The 27,387-nt window shown below is 45.8% G+C and overlaps 1 protein-coding gene across 1 annotated transcript; it reads right to left on the bottom strand.

The window, feature by feature from the left end:
- Positions 1–2,211: 2,211 nt before the first annotated feature.
- On the bottom strand, positions 2,212–24,872 carry LOC123725560 (catechol O-methyltransferase B). Its single transcript, XM_082959363.1, is given in 7 exon segments — positions 2,212–3,790; positions 3,966–4,067; positions 4,070–4,099; positions 4,247–4,401; positions 12,350–12,388; positions 24,350–24,461; positions 24,702–24,872. Coding segments are annotated over 7 exon segments (792 nt in total). The 3' UTR covers positions 2,212–3,607.
- Between the last annotated feature and the right edge of the window lie 2,515 nt (positions 24,873–27,387).

Below are 27,387 nucleotides of genomic sequence, written 5' to 3'. Positions count from 1 at the left end.
ATACTGAACAAAAATATGAATGCAACATGTAAAGTGTTGGTCACATGTTTCACGAGCTGAAATAAAAGACCCCAGAAATGTTCCATACACACAAAAAGCTTATTTATCGAAACTTTTGTGCTAACATTTGTTTACCTCCCGGTTAGTGAGCATTTTTCCTTTGCCAAGATAATCCATCCACCTGACGTGTGGCATATCAAGAAGCTGATTAAACATCATGATCATTACACAGGTGCACCTAAAATGGCACTTTAAAATATGGGGGGGGGGGGGGGGGGGGTATTTCTGTCAGAAAACTAATTGTGTACCCCTACCCAGTCATGTGAAATCCATGGCTTAGGGCCTAATGAATTTATTTATATTGATTGATTTCCTTATATGAAATGTAACTCAGTAAAATCTTTGAAGTTGTTGCATGTTGCATTTATATTTTTGTTCAGTGTATAATATTACCAAACATTATCATTCAAGTAGACAATATAGGACATGCCACTTCAGTTCTTCACCACAGCCTCAAAATGAGCATAACAAATTTGTTTAAAGGTGTGTGTCTGTCCGAGAATATCTACTGCTCCTAGTGTCAGGTGCATCGTAGAAAGTGGACCAAGGCACAGCGGGTATTGTGCTCATCTTTTATTTATATAAGTGAACACTTAAACAAAATAAATAGACGTAAACCAACAGTTCCATAAGGACTATACGGGAAAAACAACTACCAACAAACACAAGAGAAAATAAACTCACTTAAATATGGCCTCCAATTAGAAGCAACGACAACCAGCTGCTTCTAATTGGAGGTAGTTCCCAAAACTAACATAGAAATAGAAAAACTAGAAAACCCACATAGAAATAGAAAACATAGAACATACACCAAAAATCCCGAAACACACAAAACAAACACCCCCTGCCACGCCCTGACTAAACTACAATAACAAATAACCCCTTTTACTGGTCAGGACGTGACACCTAGATTCAAAAATCATCCCGCTCAAATGCCACAGCAAAAAAGAGTCTTCATGTGTAAAGGTTATCTGTATGAAAAGGGTTGGACAAGTAAAACACAGCCAAGAGAGCAGCAAAGTACATAGTAATAACATCGCATAAATATTTCACAAAAGCTAACATGGACAGATACAGTGTATGTGTTTTATGTTATTTTTATTATGTTCTGTAATACTGTTTAGGTTTAATGAAACATAGGGGAGACATAGGGGTGAGAAATAGAAGAATTAAGGTGCATGTCCAAGATAAAAATATGAGTTGTGTAAGGAACAAGGAATTTCATCCCGATATGACGCAAAGAATATATAGCTCACAGTTTGACAGCCTATCCAGCTTACTTTTCTTACATTTTCACTATGTGAGGGGGAGATCCGAATAAGTTATAACAGTATTAAAAATTTCTAAAATATTTGGTGTACCCGTTTCCTGCAGTCAAATGACCGAGTGGCCTCAAGGGTGGAATGTTATATTGTTCATAATTTGTCATAATTAATAAACTTGTCTTTTTTGAAGCTGCCAAAAATCTGGTGTTTCTATGTTAATTTAAAAGGTTTTGTTATATTTCTGTCTTCTGTGATGTATATAAAGTGATATATTGGAATGCAAACTCAAAATATAATACATTACAAATCTATATCTGACATGGTACAGGTGTCTTTTATAAGCCCATAACCATGTGTGTGAGGTGTATACTTTTGTTTCAAAGTAGATTTGTTTAAGACTACCAAGAAACACTCTGTGACCCTGATTTAGCCAACTGCAGTAAAAGGTTATTAAGACATAACCAACTAAAGTTATTGAAATTACAATAATATTGTTATGCAAATATGACGTTCCACAGAGTAAGTATAATTAAACCTTTAAACCTTTTGTTGTTGCAAAACAGAGTTTTATCTTAGTTGTATTATTATCATCCAACCAAACATCACATGCTATCATTTGATGCACATATCAATATTGTGCAAACAATGAAAAAACTGTGTTGGATACTGGCCTGAAGTCTACACAAATTCTGCAAGGCCTTGAAATAGAGATGTGACACATATTTGTACATAAATATAAGAATTGACTGCTTACCTGAGCATTCCATTTGGACCAGTCTTGATTTGACCCATCATGCCATCATTCCCAAATAGGCCTATTCTCATATTTAATATGTAATGATATTCAGTGCCGGTTTCTTCGTTGTTTTAGCGAAAAGTAAATCTATTAACATCTCAGATATTATATTTATTTTCCCAAAATAACTGTAATGGACTCAAATCGTTCAATAACATAAAAAAACGTGTTTTAGTTCATAAAAACATATTGAAAACGTTGGCTTTCGAGGCTTCAGTGTATAGCATCATGTCTAAATCAGTAGAAAAAGTAGAAAAAGCACATTACGCCACTGAGATTCGACAAATCACTGCCAAATCCCTTAAAAGCTCTCCCCCTCTCGCTCTCTGTTTCTCTCTGTCACTCCCCCTCTCTCTGTTGACCCCCCTCCCTCTCTCTCTCCCGAACCCTCTTCTCTCTCAGTGCACTAATGGCCACAGATTGGGATTATCATGCGGGCGTCTGTGAAGAAATCCCTAGGTGGACTAGCCTATATATTTTTATGCAGCTGTACTATATGTAGTCCCTCCCCCTTTTATGATGGAACACCGTCACTCCGTCACTTTGCAGGGGAGATTAGAAAGGCATTGATTTGATTCATACATTCTCATACACACCTGTTAATTCACATGTCGAATATCATGTAAGGGACATATTCTACCAACTATCAACTGAAACAATACTGTGATTCGCAATCAGGTGCATCTGGTGCATCTGTTTCTCTACTGCATAGATGCGATCATTTTCTATAGCGTCTCCAGGATAAGTTACATTAATCAGTACTGTTAATATCCGGCTTAAGTTTATACCTTAGTCATTTGTTTGATACCCATTGGACTTTATCAAATCAAAGATTTAAATCTATAAAATTAGTTTAAAGCATTGCAACATAGACCTTTCTCACAGAACCTTTAATAACTCAATGTAGATCTGATACAGTGTCATAACAAAATGTTTATAATTATTTTAAGTTGCTAGATCTGGTGTAAGACTTTAGACCATTTTCTGTCTGCCTAAACCAGAAAGAAGGCTATAAATGCTATGAAGTTATGACGGGACCACTGCATGCTGCTTTTTAGTTGTCTGATTGAATCTCTAAAAAGGCACACTACTGCCACCTAGTGTATTAAATCCATGTTTGAAAAATACATTACATTTACATTTACGTCATTTAGCAGACGCTCTTATCCAGAGCGACTTACAAATTGGTGCATTCACCTTATGATACACTACTGTAATTCTGCAGCTGTAGAACTGATGGTATTTTCATAATTTGCATAGCAAGACAGCATTGTGACAATGTCAAAACACAAGTAGAAATAGTTTTCCAAGGACATATTTGTTTACTCTAGATAACATCAGTTCTACAGGTGAAGAAATGCTTAGCACAGTAAGTTACAGCATGTCGTAACTAAGATATAAGGCGGCACTTTAAATTGAAACTAACAACAACAAAAAATATCAAGAGAGAGTTATAGTGTTTTAAAGCAAGAGGCTCACTGTTTGGCTAGTACCCTAAGAACGCAGACTTCTCCAGGCCGTTCTCTGCTTTAGTGTACTCCAGGTGTGATCTGTAGTAGTGGCTGTTGTAGCGAGAGCTGTTGCGGACGTACTCCAGATAGTCAGGGGTTCCTGGACAGATTACATTGTCTGCCAGCATCACTGTGCCTTTCTGTATGAGACCACACTCCTAGAGAGAGAGGGAGATAGGAGGATAGAGTTGGGGGAATGGGAGAAAGAGAGGGAGAAAGAGAGAGAATAATTACATTTGTTTTGTGTTTTGTTTGATCATATCAATGTAAGAGTGTAAGACTATCAATGATTCCCTATAATCACAGGACAGTGAAATGAGTTATCTTACATACCTCCAGAGGTTTTGTGTCAGGAAGGTAGCGATCTTTCCAGTGGTCCAGTAAAACTAAGTCAAACGCCTGGACCCCGAAATGCTCCTTCAATTGAGGGATCCAAGCTCCTGAGGAGCTCCCTCCACTAGCTGCACCTGGACAACAGTAATGAGATCTCATCTAAGCTTCTGAGCTACAACTGACCTGTATGTTGTAACATCTACAACCCACCCATATTTATAGGAATGTACATCCCGTTCATCATCATGTCATTATGTTAATCCATCCCAATCTCCTTTTACCTTCTCCTCCAGTCCTGACCATCTGATGACTTGACGAGCAATTGCAGAATAATCTGGGTTGAACTCCAAGGCAATGACACTGACGCCAGGGGGTAATAGGTGAGCTATTCACACTGTTGAGTACCCACAGTAAGTGCCTAACTCCAAGACAGTAACTGTGTAATGAACACATACAGTATATAGACACACACACACACACACACACACACACACCACACACACACACACACACACACACACACACACACACACACACCACACACACACACACACACACACACACACACACACACACACACACACACAAAGATGTGGCCTGAGTCAAGACCAGGTAGACATGTGGCCTGGGGTGGTCTAGCAGTCTAAGCCTTTGCCTCTGGAACACATACAGTAAATACTGCTCCACCTACTGCTCTTCTAGCACTATCTCTCTATCCAATAATCATACAACGAGACTGAAAGAAATATATACATTCACCTCCAAAATGATTAGCACCCTTGATGAAGTTAAGCAAAAAAGACTGTATATAATAAAACAAATATATATGTATTGCTATATAGTACTACAATTGCTCAAGAAAATATTTTGTTTAACAAGTATAAAAATAAAAATAAATGTAAAAACATTTTTGTCTCATCTTGTCACGTCCTGACCAGTATAGGGGTTATTTGTAGGTTGGTCAGGACGTGGCAGAGGGTATTTGTTTTATGTGGTTCGGGGGTTATGTGTATTGTAGAAGGGTGTTTTATTTATGTATTACGGGGTTTTGGTGTATGTTCTGGGTTTTGTATTCTAGGTTGGTTTTCTAGTTTGTTTATTTCTGTGTGGTCTGTGTGGCTCCCGATCAGGAACAGCTGTACGTCGTTGTTCCTGATTGGGAGTCATATATTAGTTGCGTGTTTTCACCTGGGGTGGACTATAGGAAGCAGTGCGCTCGGGAGGAGATGGCATCCTGGTCGCTGGAGGTGTTGGAGTCAAGGATTGACTGGACATGGGAACAATTATTGGACCACTGTGACAACCTGCCTGGGAGGCACCCCCAATAATTTTTTTGGGGGGGCACACGGGTATTTTGGCTGGGCCAAGGGTGAGCCCTAAGCCTGCTACCCGTGCTTATATGGAGGAGTGTATGGAGTGGAGGGCGCCGAGTTATGAAGAAGTGCGCACGATCTCGCCCATACGCACGCACAGTCCAGTGCGAGTTTTTCCAGCCCCTCGCAGATGCCGTGCTAGAGTGGGCATCCAGCCTGGTAGGAGGATGCCTGCGCAGCGCGTCTGGTCACCGGTGCGCCTCCTAGAACCAGGCTACCCTACGCCCGCTCTACGCACGGTAACCATCAGGCCCCTGCACAGCCCAGTTCACCCTGTAGTAGCACCCCGCTCGTACAGGGCTGCTAGTTCCATCCAGCCAGGACGGGTTGTGCAGGAGGTGCGATCAAGGCCACCTGTGCGCCTCCATGGCCCAGTTTTTCCAGTTCCCGCCTCTCGTGCTGACCCGGAAGTGCGAACCTCTAGTCTGGCACGTCCAGTACCAGCACCACAAATCAAGCTTCCAGTGAGTCAGCCTAGTCCTACTCAGCCTGTTCCCGCTCCTCGCACTAGCCCTGAGGTGCGTGTCCCCAGGTGGGTACCTCCACTACCAGCCCCACGCATCAGGCTTCCAGTGCGTCAGACCAGGCCCGAGTATCCGGCAACAGTGCCTCATCCAGAGTGTCCGGCAACAGTGCCTCGTCCAGAGTGTCCGGCAACAGTGCCTCGTCCAGAGTGTCCGGCAACAGTGCCTCGTCCAGAGTGTCCGGCAACAGTGCCTCGTCCAGAGTGTCCGGCAACAGTGCCTCGTCCAGAGTGTCCGGCAACCAGGTGAGACGGCCCACTGTCCGGAACCAGGTGAGACGGCCCACTGTCCGGAACCAGGTGAGACGGCCCACTGTCCGGAACCAGGTGAGACGGCCCACTGTCCGGAACCGAGTGAGCCTGCCCGCGGCCCGGAACCGAGTGAGCCTGCCCGCGACCCGGAACCGAGTGAGCCTGCCCGCGACCCGGAACCGAGTGAGCCTGCCCGCGACCCGGAACCGAGTGAGCCTGCCCGCGACCCGGAACCGAGTGAGCCTGCCCGCGACCCGGAACCGAGTGAGCCTGCCCGCGACCCGGAACCGAGTGAGTCTGCCCGCGACCCGGAACCGAGTGAGTCTGCCCGCGACCCGGAGCTCCCAGAGTCTGCCCACAGCCCGGAGCTCCCAGAGTCTGCCCACAGCCCGGAGCTCCCAGAGTCTGCCCACAGCCCGGAGCTCCCAGAGTCTGCCCACAGCCCGGAGCTCCCAGAGTCTGCCCACAGCCCGGAGCTCCCAGAGTCGCCCTACAGTCCAGGGTCTTTAGTGACTGTCCTCAGGCAGAGGTATGCAGTGGGGGTGGTTAGGTCAGGCAGGGGTTTAAGGCCTGAGCCTAAGCCACCTCCACTGTAGGAGGTTTGGGGAGGGGGGGGTGTAGCACAGGTGCCGTCGGTGACGGCAGCCACCCTCCCTTCCCTCCCTTTAGTTAGGGGTTAATTTTTTTTATTTTTGAGGTTCATCTGCACCTTTAGGGGGGGGGGGGGTACTGTCACGTCCTGACCAGTATAAGGGTTGTTTGTAGGTTGGTCAGGACGTGGCAGAGGGTATTTGTTTTGTGGTTCGGGGGTTATGTGTATTGTAGAACGGTGTTTTATTTATGTATTACAGGGTTTTGGTGTATGTTCTGAGTTTTGTTTTCTAGTTTGTTTATTTCTGTGTGGTCTGTGTGGCTCCCGATCAGGAACAGCTGTACGTCGTTGTTCCTGATTGGGAGTCATATATTAGTTGCGTGTTTTCACCTGGGGATTTGTGGGTAGTTGTATTTCGCACTGCTAGTGGTTATTGTAGCCTGTGAAACTGTCACCTGTCGTTCTTTGTTTGTTTATTGTTTTGTTTCGTGAAATCTTTATTCATTAAATATAATAATGAACATGCAAGCCGCTGCGCCTTGGTCCTCTCTACAATACGACAGCCTTTACACATCTCACCATACCACCCAGTTCCAAATTGTTACATTTGTCGTGACGTTGTATTAGTTAATGTGACGACTGTTGCTCATCGAATGATTAACGGTTTATAATTGCGTGATTAAATGAATTAAGCAATGAATCAAGCAATTATTAACTCATCAACCTGGGGCACCATGGGAACAGTATTTTGATTGAGTTTCTATTTCCCAAATTAACTCAAAGGATATCAGAATATCGATTTTACAACAGTCGCTACATTAATCAACCTCTTGTCTCATGTCTGAACGTCGCATAATCCGGGAATCTGCACGGACCCGGGTCCCACCAATGAGTTTACCACACCAATCTTAGTTGATTATTTATTTACTAGCAAGCTAAAATGATGATAAAAATACACATACACAAAACACAGTATAGCTATTGATTAGGACTTAGTATAACGGGCCAACACACTATGGCACGTGTTACCCAAGATAGGGATTTAGAAGAGAGAGAAACCAAGAAAGTACACGAGAGAAATATACATTTGGGTTCATTTGTCAGCCATGCTTATTTAAACCTAGCCTTGCCCCGAACTGCCGCTCTTATGGGTCAGAATATAATGATGTAATTACGTGTTGCAGGTCTCAGGTGGGAAGCTCCGCGTGGGTCGTTTAGGCTTCTCAATGATGCACTTCTCCGGCGCAACTCTCTGGTTGTCCTCACGATGTCAGTGTCCTTCTTGGCTTAGTGGTCTGATCTCTCGCGGTCTTCTGAGGACAGACAGCTCTGTAGCTCAGAGCTCACAGCTTCGGACTCGAACGGTGTAGGTACCACGATTCAATGGAGAGTGGAGGCTGGGTGGTTCGGCTTGAATTCACCCGCTTAGACACAGCTACTCGTCCGTAGCTCGTGTAGAAAAAGATTTCTTTGTCTTCAACCTTGTTTCGTTTTGGGGTTCGTTGACTTCGTTAGACCTTCGCTGCAGCTTGGGGTCAATTAGTCTGATATGTTAATTCTTCACTCTCCTGTCTTATAGTCTCGGATCAGAAGTGGGCGTAACCGCCTTTAGGGCAATTCTCTGGGCGGACCAAGTAAAGGGGCAAGGCCTAGATTTTGACTAAAATCCTATTTTAGACACTACCTTCACATCTCATCTTTACCAAAACATTCTCTTTGATTTGGATATTTTCCACACAACGTACAATGTATAAACATCAGGCATATACTGGGAAAACTCTTAAAGGTACAATGTTTTCATAATAACGTCATCTCTTAACCTTTAATAACAATTCAAAAGTTACATACATTTTCATATTCCACCTCTCGTCATGACCACCATTGTGGCTGACGGAAACCATTGTTCCAAAGTCCCTTTATTGCATGTTTAATGTTCTGAGGCCAGTTCTCCATAGTGAGAGGACAAAGGAATTTCTCAGTGGCCTAAGGTTTATTATGGGCGTGAGGTGTCATAAAACCCCCCCACATCTTCAGACCCCTAGATCTCTCCTCCTCTGTTGGGGGTTTGGGAGATAATCTGTAGGGTGGTGGTCTCCTGTACCCTGACCTGATCAGGACAGTCATGACAGTCCCCCTCTGGTAGGTTCAACTTGGAATGATTCTGCATGTTGCAACCCACCATAAGAATGACCATCGGATGTCCTGGTCTGTGGATCATCAGAGCAGCCCCCCCCCCCCCCCCCCCCTTTGGTGGTTCACCCTGGTAGGCTTTCCGCAAGCTGTGGATCACCACCAGAATGGACCTAGGAGGTCTGGCAGTGGCTCTGTGTTCCGGCCCGTCGTCCGGTTATCCCGGCTAGTGGACCTCGGCAGTAACTTGGCAGACGTTAATAACGCACAACACTCAGGCAATACATCATTACATTTCCTCCCCAAACGAGCGGCGTCTTGGCTCTAAGGCTTCCTAAGTGTCAAAGGTAATGAAATGAAAAATTGGAATAAAAACATAAAAGTATACAAAATATGTCTACCACACCTTAATCATCTAATATGGACTATGTTCTATATATGTCCAAGGTCTTGGCTAAATAGCTCTATCATGGCATTGTCTCTAATGTCATGTCTAGGGTGATCCTACTTGCAGGTGGGTAGTTAAGGCACTTGGAAAAACTTGGCCCCTGAAGGCCAAAGCTTACATTAGGGACATTACTGGGCTGACCTAGCGAGTTCGGGAGAGGAGGCTGGGACTGGGCCCTGTAAGAGGGTTTCCGGATCCATTGCCAACTTTCCAAAAATCGGGATCGCTTCCGTCCCACGGATGATCCTAGTATAAGACCTCATTAGGTCTTCCATTGCACGTGTGCGCCTGTGTACGTAGTAGGTGCACACGCCAAGGGAAATGAGACCAAGGATCATAGTCACAGTCAGGATACTGTCCGGCACCGTCCAAGAGCGGGCGACAGACCAATCTTTTGGTCTGTAGTCAGTTGGGTCGACTAACAGTGCCTCATCCAGTACGCTAAGATCAACAGTCATGGGTCCCTCGTACTGGATTTGGTATTGAATGGCTTGTGGTAACTCAATGGAACGTTTAGCAAAAGCGTCCGGCATTTCAATCTCTGTGTCTATCCGGTCGTCGGGAAGGTGGTATAGAGCGAGGTCGTCTACGTGAATAATCGCCCCCTCTGGCACCGTAACAAAAACAGTCTGGTTGGGGAGGTTCAATTGGGTGATGGAGTCATGGCGTTCGTAAGTCATAGTGGCGGACGCGAACGGTGTGTTGACCAACCATCGGTTCCCTACCACCTCCACTTGTGTGGTGGTGGCCCCATCCCTGGCTGTTAGTTTGGCTCTACAGCGTTCTTCTCTGGTGATAGCTTTAATACCACAAAGACGCTCGGTGTTATCCCTGACAAATGGTTTGCTAGGACAAAGGTAGTGGACATCTTTGGTTAGAGTACACATTAGCAGGTTAGGGGTGAGATAGAAATCTGGGTTGTTTTCCTGGTAAGCTACAACTGGTGGCGTGGCAATCTTTACGTGGGTACTGTCGCGCCAAAATCCTACATTGAGAACCGTTTTCAATCTATAGATATTCTCCAGTTCAACAACCGGCAGCGTCAGTAGAAAACCCACTTCATTACGATCAACATCAACGTGTATTGGGATGGCCGACCCCAGACTATAGGCCAAATGTGACTGTAACGGCCTTATCGTGGTTGAAGTAGCTGACGTCAATATGTCGTGCACCATTGAGAGGGGCACTAGATATGAGGGGATTCTATTCATGGCCAAGTGGTCCATAGAAGAGCTAACTTCACGGAGAAAATCCTCCAGTAACAATCGAACCAATTGGACATGGGCATAGTCATGGTTCATGACCTCTGCTAGCTTTCCTACAGACAGGATAGTTTTGTTCAGGAGAGTAGCGTGTGTGTTGACCACCAGAATAGTGTCCTGGAGAGACTTTCCCACATGTTGCAACCTAAGGGCCTGTGCCTTCATCTGCTGCTGGATAAGTGGCATCTCTTCAGTAATCTCCCTAGCATTCCTCTTGACTGTGGCTAGACTGACTGCGTTGACGGCAGTGGTACCTAGGGCAAATAGTGACCCTACGGCTGCCCCTATCGATAGTAGCGCCCCGACAAATCGTTTTTCTCGCCTGGGCTCAGCTAGTTCTGACTGTGTTACTGTGAACTTTTGGAGTTGGGCCAACATATGGGCAGTGTCTAGCTGGGCGTGCTTAATTGCCTGGCTGGTCCAGTCAGCACCCCGGCCCAACTCAAATGCGCCGCAGGTGGAATGTGTTGGCGGTACACATTCTCTGCATCTAGGCGGACATATACCCTCTGCGTGTGTACTCTGCAGTTAGTTATGAGGAGTCCTGGATCGTCGCGGAGAACGATTCCCGTAGGGGGTCCGTTCGTGATTACGTCTGCTGGGTTGGTTTTGACCAGGGCGCAGAGTGTCAGGATCATCCAAAGGAACTCCATCCTACAGAAACGCATAATCAGAGATTGTTGGATTATTTCAGTTATTTGTATTCGTAAACAAAAATTGTTTTGACAACTATTTTTCTGTTTTTCTTATTTTTAATCAGTACAGCGCAGGACGATATCACTAGTGACAACAGATGTATATCTGGTAGCTGGGAAGAGAATAAAATATATTAGGTGCAACGTACTGGTCTCCTGGAAGGGATCAGCTGAGGGTACTTAAGAATTTTCTTAGTACCTCTGGTTTTGCTAGGGTTTTTATCTATTCGGTGCTGGCTAGCACCCCTTCTATTCCCATGGGGGGAGTGTACAACTTGATTTGGTTCCGGTGGACCCACTTTAATGTGGCGTTTTGTCGACCTTTGCTGATTTTGATCTGGTAAGCTACAGGTGATAGCTTCACCACAATCTCGTGTGGCCCCGTCCAGTGGGGCAGGAACTTTGTTGCGACGCCCGCGGGTTTGGTGTATATGTAGTACCACACCTTATCTCCGACCTCGAACACCTGGTGTGAGGCTTTTTTGTCGTAATAGGTCTTGTCACCTTCTGCACTTCTTTCCAATTGTCCTTGAGCGTACGCAAAGGTAGTCTGGAGATGGTTCCGCAAGTCGGTCACGTATTGATGAGCCGTGTAGGCGGTGGCTGCGGCGACATCTCCCGGTTGGTACAGGAGATGCAGTGGAAGGGTCATTTGCCGGCCCGTCATCATCTCAAAGGGTGTCATTCCCGTAGACCTGTTGCGTGTGGCTCTGATTGCCATCAGTACCAATGGGAGTTTGAGGTCCCAATCTTTGTGGTTGGCTGCCACATATTTCCTCAAGATTCTGACAATTGATTGGTTGCTCCTTTCTACCCCCCCCCCCCCCCCCCCCCGAGCTCCTAGGGTGGTACGTGATGTGGAGTTTAGCTTTGACTCCCAGGAGTTTCCACAGTTCGGTCATTACAGCTGCCGAAAAGTGGGTTCCTCTGTCGCTGTCCACGGTTTCTCCTGGCAGGCCGAAACGACTGAAAACGTGGTTTAGCAAAAGAACGGCAGTGGTTTCCGCTGTGTCATTGGTCGCCGGCAGGCACTCCACCCACTTTGTGAATGCGCAAGTCACTGTGAGGAGGTACTTGTTGCCTCTGGCCGACCTGGCAACTGGGCCGACCCAGTCGATCTGGATTGAGCTCCTGGGGTAAGACACACCCTTGCGTTGCAGGGGTGCTCTGTGAAGTGGCTTGGTGGGTTGAAACTGGCAGCAAACTAGACACCCCCTCACGTATCGTGCCACGTCTTGTTCCATGTGAGGCCAGTGGGCCACCTGTCGCAATGTTTCACATGTAGCCTTGACCCCCCTATGGCCTCCACATGGCTCATCGTGGGCATGAGCTATCATTATCCCCCTCTGTGTTTTAGGAACCACCCACCTTTGAGCGGTGTCGGTTTCTGAAACATACACCAATAGGTCATCTACAAGTGTGAGGTGCTGTTTAGTTGCGTACAGCGAACGCAAGTCGTGTGAACCTGCCAAAGCCAGTTCGGACACTGGGTGGTTGACAGGATCCGACAGGAATGCCATCAAAGTGGCGAGGGACTCATCTTGGTGTTGCATTGCTACCAGGTCGCCATTCATGAATGAATGCGTTAGCAGCACATTATGTTCGTGCGAAGACGTTTTCCGTGGTGCTACATGGCTACGCGTTACCGCAGACACCATAGCTTCCTCAGTGGGTTTCTCGTCTCGAGCATCAAACACCCAAGGGGTGCCGTGAATTGCACCAGATTTCGCCATGCTGTCAGCATGGTCGTTGCCAAGTTTGGAGTGTCCCTTGACTTTCTTCCAATACACCTGTATGTCGTGTTTGGTGATGAGGTCATCACAAGCTAGAATGAGCTCTTTGTTTTTCACCTCTTTACCACTTGAAGTAGTCATGTGCTTTTGTTTCCAAAATGGCAAGTGGCATAAGAAGGTGAGTCTCGCGTAGTTTGAGTCGGTGCAGATCGCCAGTTCTGCCAATTCGTGTTTTACCGCTGTTTGCAGGGTGATCAGCACGCCAGCCACTTCTGCAAACTGGCTGGTCTTGTTGTCGAGCTGAAATTGAAGTGGTTTGCACGGAATGTCGTTGTGCCATACCAATCCCACCCCAGCTTGCAAGTGGTCTAGATGGCGGTAAGAACAGCCATCTACAAATGCCATCGGCATGTCGAGACACACGTTCTCTTCGAAATAGTGATGGTTCGAAGGCAATGGCGGAGCGATGTCACGCGGGGGTGGTCCGGAGTCGGTTTCATCGTCACCACAGTGTTGACACACCGCCAAAGCACTGCCCAAAGGCAGGTTTTTTGCTTTTGCGTAGTTGATTACTACATCATGGCTCTGCAGCGTCATGAGCCAAGCCGCTATCCTGCTGTTGTGTACAGCACCCTCACGGATTCGTTGGCTTTTCAGAAAAGTCACAGGCTGGTGACATGTTTCTATGATCACCTTTTGTCCGCCGACATAACTGGTGAAGTGTTTGATTGCCCAGACTGTCGACAGCAGCGCTTTTTCGCAGTCTGAGTATTTGTGTTCGGCGGGGTTGAGTGTTTTGCTCGCGTAAGCAACCACACGTTTGTCTTGGTCGTATTTTTGGTACAACCCAGCGCTAAGGCAGTGCTCTGAGAAACCGACTTCCAAAAAGAATGTCTTGTCTTTGTTGGGGTATACCAGGCAGGGTGCCTCGCAAAGCAGGTTTTTCAAGGAAGCCACCGCTTCGTTGTGAGTGGCATCCCAAACGAATGGGGTGTCTTTCTGAAGAAGGTGAGTCAACGGTTTTGACAAGTCGGCGTAGTTTTCGATGAATTGACGGGAGTAATTACATACTCCCAAGAAGCTGCGCACCTCGTGAAGGTTTGTAGGTGTTTTGATGTTGCGGACTGCTTGGATTCGGTTAGACTGTGGCAGGATGCCCTCGGCACCCACCAGAAGCCCAACGTAGTTTACCTTGGTCCTGCACCATTGTCCTTTCATGATGGCCAACTTAGCCCCTGCAGTCCCGAGTTGGGTGAGAACGTGGTCCATTTCATTGAGGTGATGTGACCAAGTCTCACTTCTCATGAGAACGTCGTCCACGTAAATTATCGTCCCCCTAGAGGCTGCGTCTGGCATCGCCTTGTGCAGGAAGATGTTGAACTCTGAGGGGGAGTTCGCATACCCGAATGGGCAACGATTGAACGTGAAGAGCTTGTTCGAGAAAGAGAAAGCCAACTTGTGTTGGTCACGCGGGTCGACTGTCATGGTCCAGAAACCATTTGCCACGTCAACGGTGGAGAAGTACTTGGCGTTTGTCACCTTTGGCAACTCTTGGTTGAGCTGTGTCATTGGCCAACGAGACAACGGAACCAGTTTGTTGAGTTGTCTATAGTCAATGGTAAGACGCCATTTACCCGTTGGTTTCAGAACGGGCCACACGGGAGCGCTGTACGTACTGTTACATTCCCTGATTATCCGTTTAGCTAATAAGGAATCGATAATCTCTTGTACTGCTGCGTATGCTGCGAGCGGGATTTTGTATTGTCTAACAAACATAGGAGTTGCTCCGGGTGGCGTAGGAATATGCACCACATGGATACCCGTAACCCCGCAATCCAGCGAGTCTGTCGACCAGATCTCACTGTGTTTATTAAACAATTCTCTCAACTGATGGCGTTCAGTGTCATTGACAAGAGCATCAGCCTCCGACAGTAGTTGTATTACCTGTGCATGGAAACCAGGATATGGTTCGGCGACATTGTACAGGTCTTCATCGGGTGGTGACGGCATGTCACTTTTGGAAGAGTCATCGGTTGTTACCTCACAAGAGTGTACTTCGCATGCCGGAGGAGACGCAATATCATCCTCCGTGACGATGGAGTATATTAACAGGTTGCTGTCAGGATCGACATCCAGCCGGAACGCCGATGTGTCGTCCAGTGGCAATACGGGAGTTAGTGCTATTGCTTTTGACTGACAAGTAAACAGTGTACCTCCCTCGCCATCTAGGTCTAGGGAGGACGGAAGAGGCCTAATCACGGGAACAACTAGTTCAAAATCATGGAAGGCGTAATCGATCAATGTTCCTAGCTGAGTGTGCCGAGTAATGGAAATATCCGCTTGAGTCAGATTTTGTACCAGGAGGTAAGTGGATCTAGCGGTTAGCTCCAACAGTGGGTTGCCATTGATAGTTAGCCCCAAGTCGAATAGTTTTGGAGAGGGTTGGAAGAACGCAGTGGTGCCTTCCATCCGGTATCCGGGCGCCAGGTTCAGTCTTACAGAAACCTCTGTGGTTCTTGCCGGTATCAACATGGCGGACTCAGTTATCGCCTTGCAAGCTTCAGGAATAGTCTGCCCGGAAGCCATTCGCACCGGGTCGAAAGACAAGGCATGTTGGTTTGGCTGCGCCAAAGACCAAAGAACTTGGTGTATGGTATCAAGTTTAACACCCAATCTTACCAAGATATCCGCTCCCACATAGACTGTATGTGGGAGGTCCGCGACAACCAGTAGGTAGTGGGATAATTCCTTGGTTCCAATGCGGATCGATAGCGCACACACCCCTATTGCGGTGAGTGTTGTCTGGGAGTCGTTCCCAGTGGAAATCTAAACGTTTTCGGCACAAGGGGATGGCAGTTAGCTGTTTTCGAAATTTCGTTGAACATTTCCAAACTGATTGCGGATTTTTCTGACCAGGTGGCCAGCCTGGTATCCTCAGCCATAGTGCCATTCAGGCACACGCCCCCTATCAGAGGAGGGCGGTAAGTGTCGGCTGGTGAATCACCCAAGCCGCACAAGAAAACCTCATGTTCGGTTAAGTTCCGAGTCCAACTCACATTGTCATTTGCCACAAATGGCGGGCTCATGGCCAAGTTCACCGGGTTTGCGTCAGATGCTGACGTCGGACCCACGTAGTTGCACAATGTATGGCAGGTAGCCTTGGAAGAATGCGGCGAAGTCAACGGAGTTGGCATAGGTATTTGTGACCAGATTTGATTGGTTTTCCAATCCATTAGTGGTACCAAACGGTCAATTAAATCACTCCCAATCAGCATCCGTTCGATTTCGATGCTAGTCACATATACGGGGTGTATCAGTGACATGCTTTCGAAGTTGAGTTTAAGTAGGAGACGTTTGGTTAAGGGCGAGGTAGCTTGAGTGAAACCTTGAAGATTCGTATCGCAATGTTCCGTTTTCAACCAACGTTTTGTTGGGTCCACTGCCCTTTTTAGTTCATCCAGCAAGGTTTCGGATATGAGGGAAATTGTCGAACCCGAATCTATCAGACCGTGACAGGTCACACAGTCCTCCAGGACTGTTCTAAGGTATGGCCTGTTCGAGTTGGTTTTTCTCGTCATATCCCCCAAAAAATGGAGTGGGTTGGGAGAACGGAGCGGTTTGTAATCTGCGTCGATTTCCAAGACAGATAAGTCACCTACGTGACCCAGTGGGTCCTCTATCGGAATGGGAGAGGAATCATCTGTTGCAAAGCTGCTTATCTCGTGCATCTCCACCTCCGTGTCCAAGTCTGTAGACAAAACCTGCGGGCTTGTGTCTAGAACGGGCGGTACCTGGACAGGGATTTGAGTGGGGGCGGGGGTAATGGAAATGTTTGCGTCCTCTTGAATTGCATGAATTTCGGCGGACTCGGTTTCCAACGATTTTACGCCTAGTCATGAGGACTTATCCTTGTCCTCTTTCTCAAATTTCTTACGATGCAGTACATCTTTTATCAGAGCTTCTATATCATTTCGGTTAGCGTTTAAATCATTGTTGAACACTTTGTTGCCCTTGTTACGCTTGTTACCCTTGTGTCCTGACCCTTTGTGAGAGTTAGGCGGAGGGGCATGTCGGCTAGGTTGATCTCTACGGGACCTGTTAGATTGGGGACGTTCCTCGTAGCTATTGTTACGGCGGTGGTTGTAGGGGTGGTGGTTACTTGGTAGCCACCCGCTTTGATCGTCCTCTTTTACCGCATATGTCCCTGATGCAGCCCCTTCTAATTCGAGTGATGGTTCCCGCCTAACCTCGAAAGTCAAGGGGTCCGGGCTCTTAGCCCGGCTTGCTTTTGATGCTTCAAAAGCGGTGCTTGCCAGCTCTCGGAGCGTCGAGATTGGCAACCCGACGTGGGCAGTAGGGCCCAAGTAGTTAATGAAGTTGGGAGACATGTTTGACAGAAAAAGTTGTTTGAACGGTAATAGGTCTTCCATTCCTGTTTCAGTGAGCATGCCAAAGTAAGCTGAACGAAGCCGGTGATAGTAGGCTTGTGGGTGTTCATTTCGAGCTTGTCTGATATTGTTAGCCAACGAACTATCGTGTTTGCGAGTTGCAGAACCACTGAATTCTATTTTCAAAACCGTGGCAAGTTTAGCATAGTCGTTTTGCACGTGTTGCTCTTGTAGACGGATGAACCTTGTCACGTGTCTGTTGGACGTTCGCGTCAAAAGATAGAGCCTGTCTGCATTCGTAGCGTTTGGGTAGCCATCCAAGGCGTCCTCTATGTCTGCTAAGAATGTCTCAGTGTCGTTTGGCTTTCCCGGGAACTGGGTCGAAGAGGCGGAAGTTTTTGACGATTTTGTCAAGGCGATCCCCGCCAAGTGTGCGGGGAGCATCTGCACTCTCCCGTGGAGAATTGTGGGCCGAGAGGCCAAGAGGAAAAGTCAAGCTGTGGTTGTGTTGGCGAGGAGGCCCCAATTCACTGTGGGCCGAATGGCCAAGAGAAAGAGGCTGAAATCTCCTGTCATCTACCTTCCCTCGTTCTCTTAGCTCCGGATGTGAGCTAGGTTGCTTGGTTTGGTTGTCCCGCGATAGCGCGTGACTGTTCTGGAGTTCCTCCAGATGATACCTAAGGATGGTGTTATGCTGCATCGCAGAGTCCACCTGGGAGTTGAGGGTGTTTATTTTCGACACGTAGGTGTCGCCCTTGCTTCGCTCGGCCTCATACTTATCTGTCATGGTTTGCAGGGAGAGGTCGCGAGTGTGGAGTGAGAGATCCAGTGATGCGATGTCCTCCTTTTGTTTAGAGGTCACATTTTCCAACTTTCTCACCTGGTCTTTCTCATCCTTCATTAAATCAGCGACTTCAATGAGTTCTGCTGTTTTGTCCTCCAACTTGGTCATTGTGTTCATTAACTGATCGTCTTTGGTCTGCAGCTTTTGGAATAGAGCATTATTGCTTTGAGTGGTTTCATTCACAACCGCTTGCAGGGCATCAATTTGCTCGCCCCGTTTTCTAGCTAGCTCGTCCGACTCATCTAGTTTTGCGTGGACTTCATCGTATTTAGTTTTAGCTAAACCGAGTTGTTCTTTTAGAATACGGACTTGGTCAAGAGTTTGTTCGCGTTCTTTGTTATAAGTGTTAGACAGATCTTCGAATTTATCTGTTCTCACACACAGTTCCTCGGCTAGCAGTAGCTTATCTTTTTCGGCTTTCGATGCCAGCTCCCTGGTTCTCTCCACCTGTACCCTGAACTCCCCAGCTTCCTGCTCGTGCCTCTGCTGGGCACTGAGGTACTGGTGCACTGTCCATCTCTGCTGGTGGGCATAGTTGAGGGCTAAACTGGAGAGAACCTTCACAAGGCCTCCGCCTGATGGTCTATTTTGAAGAGCGTCTGTCGCAATGTCTGCATTTTTCTCGCTTATGGCATTGAAATCTAACATTTTCAGCCCCTCGGCATAGTTAGGATTTGCATCGTTGCTGAGGTCCGCGATCAATCTTTCCGTGGGTGAAGGTCCGCTGATTAGAGGGGAAATGGGTGGACACCCATCTGATGGATTGCTCATTATTATGATTGTCAGTTATTTCAATTTACGTAATGTTTGGGTTTTTTAGTTGGAGGCTGCAAACACAATTTAACTCAGTTTGTAAACGTCAATGAATCATCAAGACTGGGTCAGTAATGTGAGTTGGTTATTACCGAACTTGCCAAAACAGGTTTAATTGATTAAATCGATTTTAATGATAAATCTAACCTGTATAGGCTATTTGGGAATTTTAATTTTAATTCACCTGAAAGAGTTGCTATCTCTAAGTTAACGTTGAGAAGTTTAACTATGTCTCATTGGTTAGAACACATTAGTTTGCGTATTATTCCAATAACCACCCTGGACAGGTAGTGTAGCAATTTAATGTATATTAAATTGAACGAGACAATGATATCCAATCAGTTGAGACTGGTTAGATATTGTACAGCATAACCTGAATTATTTAAAAATAATTACTGGTGATTCTTCACCACCGGAGGTCACTGTTAACACAAGCTAAAATCGACAGGGTACCAGTGAAAATAGAATTTTACAATACTGTTAAAAAGTCTACCTAAACACCATTAAGCTGGTAAAACAGCTTTAATCTATTAATCAATTTGAATGATTAGTCAACCCCATATAGGCTAAAGGAATTAGCTTTAATTAACCTGAATTAGTTACTATATCTAAGTTAACGTTGAAAAGTTGAACTATGTCTCATTGGTTATGGCACATTCGTGTGTGTATTATTCCCATAACCAACCTGGAAAGGTAGTGTATCAATTTAATGTATGTATAAAATTGAACAAGACAATGATATCTAATCAGTTAAGACTGGTTTGATATCCTACAGCGTAACCTGACTTATTTCATGAAAAATGACTGGCGATTCTTCGCCAGAGGTTACGGATAGCCCCAGCTGAGATCTCACAGGATTCCTGCCTAACGCGGGAATTCACTATGAACAAAGAGGAAAACAAAAATGGCTGCTACCCCTTTGTTAGCTTAGCATCTGGCGCAATGCTTAGCTTTCCTTGCGCGGGGTTTCCCCCTCGCCGCACAAGGGAAGTTCCCTCCAACAAGGGAACAGGTTTACTTGGTGACGTCTCATGTTCCACCCTTAACCTCTTCCCGTTTACCAAACGGGGAGAGGTAGAGAGATAATAACTTCGCTTCGGTCAAACGAATAGATCTACTCTAATTTCCGTAATGGCTGGCTCATATGTCCTCTGCTCTAGGAATTACTTATGACCGAGTCAGATCACTCCTGAAAGCGATCGACAGAAATAACACTACGTTAGGCCCAACTAGTATTATTTCTCAGAATGCCTACATCGGCTGGTACATATGTCCTAGCGTGTAGCATTCAGTAGACCCCCCTTCACACTGGCTTTGGTCAGATATACAACAGGGGTCGTTCTCTTCCGACCAGTATCTGGGTGAAATGGAACGACACACACACTTCTCTCCCGCACTAGTCCTGCCTATAGCTATTAATGGAATGTATATATCTTGCTACGCAATTGATATGGAATAACCCAACAGTGCGGCCTAGTCCTATCTTAGACTCCTCACAGGGGGCACCATATGTCGTGACGTTGTATTAGTTAATGTGACGACTGTTGCTCATCGAATGATTAACGGTTTATAATTGCATGATTAAATGAATTAAGCAATGAATCAAGCAATTATTAACTCATCAACCTGGGGCACCATGGGAACAGTATTTTGATTGAGTTTCTATTTCCCAAATTAACTCAAAGGATATCAGAATATCGATTTTACAACAGTCGCTAAATTAATCAACCTCTTGTCTCATGTCTGAACGTCGCATAATCCGGGAATCTGCACGGACCCGGGTCCCACCAATGAGTTTACCACACCAATCTTAGTTGATTATTTATTTACTAGCAAGCTAAAATGATGATAAAAATACACATACACAAAACACAGTATAGCTATTGATTAGGACTTAGTATAACGGGCCAACACACTATGGCACGTGTTACCCAAGATAGGGATTTAGAAGAGAGAGAAACCAAGAAAGTACACGAGAGAAATATACATTTGGGTTCATTTGTCAGCCATGCTTATTTAAACCTAGCCTTGCCCCGAACTGCCGCTCTTATGGGTCAGAATATAATTATGTAATTACGTGTTGCTGATTTTGTACGTTTGATCACTGACAAAGAAAGGATCCGTCTATAATTTTAATGGTAGATTTATTTGAACAGTGAGAGACAGAATAACAACAAAAAAATCCAGAAAAACACGTCAAAAATGTTATAAATTGATTTGCATTTTAATGAGGGAAATAAGTATTTGACCCCCTCTCAGTGAGAAAGATTTCTGGCTCCCAGGTGTCTTTTATACAGGTAACGAGCTGAGATTAGGAGCACACTCTTACAGGGAGTGCTCCTAATCTCAGTTTGTTACCTTTATAAAAGACACCTGTCCACAGAAGCAATCAATCAATCAGATTCCAAACTCTCCACCATAGCCAAGACCAAAGAGCTCTCCAAGGATGTCAGGGACAAGATTGTAGACCTACACAAGGCTGGAATGGGCTACAAGACCATCGCCAAGCAGCTTGGTGAGAAGGTGACAACAGTTGGTGCGATTATTCGCAAATGGAAGAAACACAAAAGAACTGTCAATCTCCCTCGGCCTGGGGCTCCATGCAAGATCTCACCTCGTGGAGTTGCAATGATCATGAGAACGGTGAGGAATCAGCCCAGAACCACACGGGAGGATCTTGTCAATGATCTCAAGGCAGCTGGGACCATAGTCACTAAGAAAACAATTGGTAACACACTACGCCGTGAAGGACTGAAATCCTGCAGCGCCCGCAAGGTCCCCCTGCTCAAGAATACATATACATGCCCGTCTGTTTGCCAGTGAACATCTGAATGACTCAGAGGACAACTGGTGAAAGTGTTGTGGTCAGATGAGACCAAAATGGAGCTCTTTGGCATCAACTCAACTCGCCGTGTTTAGAGGAGGAGGAATGCTGCCTATGACCCCAAGAACACCATCTCCACTGTCAAACATGGAGGTGGAAACATTATGCTTTGGGGGTGTTTTTCTGCTCAGGGGACAGGACAACTTCACCGCATCAAAGGGACGATGGACGGGGCCATGTACCATCAAATCTTGGGTGAGAACCTCCTTCCCTCAGCCAGGGCATTGAAAATGGGTTGTGGATGGGTATTCCAGCATGACAATGACCCAAAACACACGGCCAACGCAACAAAGGAGTGGCTCAATAAGAAGCACATTAAGGTCCTGGAGTGGTCTAGCCAGTCTCCAGACCTTAATCCCATAGAAAATCTGTGGAGGGAGCTGAAGGTTCGAGTTGCCAAACGTCAGCCTCGAAACCTTAATGACTTGGAGAAGATCTGCAAAGAGGAGTGGGACAAAATCCCTCCTGAGATGTGTGCAAACCTGGTGGCTAACTACAAGAAACGTCTGACCTCTGATTGCCAACAAGGGGTTTGCCACCAAGTACTAAGTCATATTTTGCAGAGGGGTCAAATACTTATTTCCCTCATTAAAATGCAAATCATTTTATAACATTTTTGACATGCGTTTTTCTGGATTTTTTTGTTGTTATTCTGTCTCTCACTGTTGAAATAAACCCACCATTAAAATTATAGACTGATAATTTCTTTGTAAGTGGGCAAACGTACAAAATCAGCAGGGGATCAAATACTTTTTTCCCCCACTGTACCTCTTAGCACTATTAGGACAACAATTGAGAAGTTTAAAACCTGCCTGGAGTAGGACTCTTGTGTATCTTGTCCCCACGCACTGTGAGGAAGATGGTTCAGGAGACAAAAGAAAAGTCCAAGAGCCACAGTTGGAGAATTACAGAACTTGGTTGCATCTTGAGGTGACCAAGTCTCCAATTCAACAGTTACATGCCACTTTTAGGCCAGTAGGCTAGTTGGTAGGGTTGCCATAAAAAAGCCTTCATTGAGATCAATTAACAAATGTGTCATGACTGTCCTGATCAGGTCAGGGTACAGGAGACCACCACCCTACAGATTATCTCCCAAACCCCCAACAGAGGAGGAGAGATCTAGGGGTCTGAAGATGTGGGGGGGATTTATGACACCTCACGCCCATAATAAACCTTAGGCCACTGAGAAATTCCTTTGTCCTCTCACTATGGAGAACTGGCCTCAGAACATTAAACATGCAATAAAGGGACTTTGGAACAATGGTTTCCGTCAGCCACAATGGTGGTCATGACGAGAGGTGGAATATGAAAATGTATGTAACTTTTGAATTGTTATTAAAGGTTAAGAGATGACGTTATTATGAAAACATTGTACCTTTAAGAGTTTTCCCAGTATATGCCTGATGTTTATACATTGTACGTTGTGTGGAAAATATCCAAATCAAAGAGAATGTTTTGGTAAAGATGAGATGTGAAGGTAGTGTCTAAAATAGGATTTTAGTCAAAATCTAGGCCTTGCCCCTTTACTTGGTCCGCCCAGAGAATTGCCCTAAAGGCGGTTACGCCCACTTCTGATCCGAGACTATAAGACAGGAGAGTGAAGAATTAACATATCAGACTAATTGACCCCAAGCTGCAGCGAAGGTCTAACGAAGTCAACGAACCCCAAAACGAAACAAGGTTGAAGACAAAGAAATCTTTTTCTACACGAGCTACGGACGAGTAGCTGTGTCTAAGCGGGTGAATTCAATCCGAACCACCCAGCCTCCACTCTCCATTGAATCGTGGTACCTACACCGTTCGAGTCCGAAGCTGTGAGCTCTGAGCTACAGAGCTGTCTGTCCTCAGAAGACCGCGAGAGATCAGACCACTAAGCCAAGAAGGACACTGACATCGTGAGGACAACCAGAGAGTTGCGCCGGAGAAGTGCGTCATTGAGAAGCCTAAACGACCCACGCGGAGCTTCCCCCACTGTATATTTGGTTTTTAAGTCGTTTTTTTGTACCCATTGTCTGATTTATGAAAGTCAACAACCATTTTTCTCTTTTCATTTGTGAGTTCTTTGCATTTCCCCATTGTGATTTTACATACGTGTTACCTAATTTTGATACCCCATTGAAACAAGAAACCATGGAAGGCCACAATACAGTTCCTTAGACTGAGATTAACTTCAAGAAAGTATAATGTTAATGCAGAATTGATTTTGTTTGATTTTATTTATTATAATAATCTTTATGGGTGCCATTTTTAAAAACTTTTTAACAAAATCTCTTTCTCTGAACAATTGTATTAGTATAAAATAATATATATATTTTATACAGACTTTTTTGCTCATCTTTATAAAGGGTGCCAATAATTTTGGAGGTGTCTGTAGATATAAAGAAGATTAAGTATGAAAAGGACTTTTATCTATAACCCATTCAAAGAACATTTAATCCATACAGCACCATTCTCATCGCCCACATTCATGGCCCATTCTCTATGTTTGTGGTCGATAGCTGTGATCACACTCTGGGGGTCTACTACAGCGGCTTTCCTCTGCACTGCCTTCAAAAGACGCTAGATATTTCAGAGGGAAATGACAGCTGGTATTGTAGCTACGATGAGGCATACATTACATTACATGATTAGGCCTAGATTAAAGGGATGACGCACACACTGTCATTTCACTCTGAAACTTTGGAAGGGAAATACTGTCATGAAACCTTTCATGACAGGACTGGGAGAATCACAATACCAACATACTATAGATTTTTTTTAAACCAAAGACTGAACTGTAAATCTGTTTAGAGAGCTCACCTGAGGACGTGATGTCCGGGTCGAAGTGTCCAGAGCACGCTCCACGATGACATCATGCCACAGTAGTGCCAGTCCTCCATGATACTGCATAGCTGTGGGGATCACCCAGCGGTAGAGAGCAAAGAGGAAAGCTGCTCCGCCGATCAAACCAGAGAGAAGGCTCAGCCACATGCTAGGACACACAAGATGAATTAACTGTAATATAAAATATTTTTTGTTTAGTGGCTGCTTGTATTTGTCCTAAGTCTTTTTTGCATATGCCAACTCCTGAGACACCCTCAGAGTATTTATGATAAACACATAAGTACCATAGAAACACTGTACCCATTTTAAAATATTTTGCAATACAGTATGTCCACAAGAAATCTGTATGACCATAGCGAAATGAATAGCTCCTTTAGTACTAGGCTAATGAAAAGGGTGTTTACTATGTAGCAGATGACACAAACATATCCTCCTGCGTTATTATTTAACCCCTGTTGTCATATCCACTCATTACTCTCCAGCAGAGAGCAATTTATATTAATATTATAAACAAATACATGAATGTGTGAATGTGGCAGCCCCCGGCACCTCTCTGATTCAGAGGGGTTGGGTTAAATGCGGAAGACACATTTCAGTTGAATGCATTCAGTTGTACAACTGACTAGGTATCCCACTTTCCTTTCCAGTTAAGTGTTACAAAATAATACTTACTAAACCCACTGGACTATGACAAAGTAACAACAAATATATAAAGTGTCTATGCATTAAGAAAAAACAGTCAACAATATAGCGCTCATATTGAAAATCCAAACCACCTCTGAAACATGGTGGTTGAGTTGAAGAAAAGTGCAAAAAGCATAAGAGCCTTAATCCAAAACACAGAAAAAAAGGGATTTTCGGTTTTCTGTGAAAACAGAAAATGTAACTCGTGTCTGAAAGACCAGGAGAGGCTGAGCTGAGGTAATGCCTATTAAGTTGGGCTTTGAGTTGCATAGCAACGGGCAGAACAGGTCAAGAGCTGTGAAACAAAAGCCATGGCACTGGGGTTGTTAGCATCTTTACTTTGGCTTTCTTACACATGTACTGTATCTACATACATAAAAGCCTCTGGAAATGAATAAGGCATGGTTTGCTCAGTCAGGCGCTTTGAGAGAGTGTCTTCATTCGATGGCAAATATACTTTGAGTTGTTTGATGAAGGAGATTAACTGTACCATATTCCAGTGGGCATTACACCCCAGTGAATCAAGGTTCTTGGTGACTAAACTGAAAATCTATATAAAAGAGAAAATATTAAAGTCAGATTATACTAAATGATTATAAACTGCAATGTACAGAGAGCGAGAACTCAATGAAACTGTCAGGAGGTCTATTTGTAGCTGGTATATAGGTTTCAGGCGCAGGACAGCAGATAAGAGTAAATAAATGTATTTTACTCAACATATAATATATACAATGCAAAAACAGAGACCACAATAACGGACCTACCTACATAGAAACAATCACTCACAAACAAACATGGGGGAACAGAGGGTTAAATAATGAACAGGTAATTGGGGGGTTGAAACCAGGTATGTAAGACAAAGACAAAACAAATGGAAAATGAAAACTGGATCGGCGATGGCTAGAAGGCCGGTGACGTCGACCGCCGAACGACGCCCGAACAAGGAGAGGGACCGACTTCGGCGGAAGTCGTGACAGTACCCCCCATTGACGCGCGGCTCCAGCAGCGTGCCGACACCGACCTCGGGCCCCTCGATGTCCAGAGGGGGCGGAGGAACCTCCCGCACCTCAGCTTCCTGGAGTGGTCCAGCCACCACCGGCCTGAGGAGAGACACATGGAACGAGGGATTAATGCGATAATCTGGGGGAAGCTGTAACCTGTAGCTTACCTCGTTTAGTCTCCTCAGGACTTTAAATGGCCCCACAAACCGCAGACCCAGCTTCCGGCAGGGCTGGCGGAGGAGCAGGTTTCGGGTCGAGAGCCAGACCCGGTCCCCCGGAGCGAACACCGGGGCCTCACTGTGGTGGCGGACGGCGGTCGCCTTCTGCCGCCTTATGGCCCGTTGCAGGTGCACATGGGTGGCGTCCCAGGTCTCCTCCGAGAGCTTAAACCATTCGTCCACCGCAGGAGCTTTGATCTGGCTCTGATGCCACGGTGCCAGAACCGGCTGATACCCCAGCACGCACTGGAAAGGAGAGAGGTTAGTGGAGGAGTGGCGGAGTGGGTTTTGGGCCATCTCTGCCCAGGGGATGAACGCCGCCCACTCCCCCGGCCGGTCCTGGAAATATGACCGCAGAAACCTACCCACATCCTGATTTACTCTCTCCACAAGCCCGTTACTCTCAGGGTTAAAACCTGAGGTGAGGCTGACCGAGACCCCCAGACGTTTCCTGAACGCTCTCCAGACCCTGGACGTGAACTGGGGACCCCGATAAGAGACAATATCCTCAGGGACCCCATAGTGCCGGAAGACGTGAGTGAACAGAGCCTCTGCAGTCTGTAGGGCCGTAGGGAGACCGGGAAAAGGGAGGAGACGGCAGGACTTCGAAAACCGATCCACAACGACCAGGATTATGGTGTTGCCCTGTGATGGAGGAAGATCTGTCAGGAAGTCCACCGACAGGTGCGACCACGGCCATTGTGGAACAGGTAGGGGTTGTAACTTCCCTCTGGGCAGGTGCCTGGGAGCCTTGCACTG

This window comes from Salmo salar, chromosome 12, assembly GCF_965601325.2.
Source record: "Salmo salar chromosome 12, fSalSal1, whole genome shotgun sequence".
Lineage (NCBI taxonomy): Eukaryota > Metazoa > Chordata > Actinopteri > Salmoniformes > Salmonidae > Salmo > Salmo salar.
The sequence above is the reverse complement of the archived record's forward strand: the minus strand, read 5'-3'. Positions and strand labels throughout refer to the sequence as shown.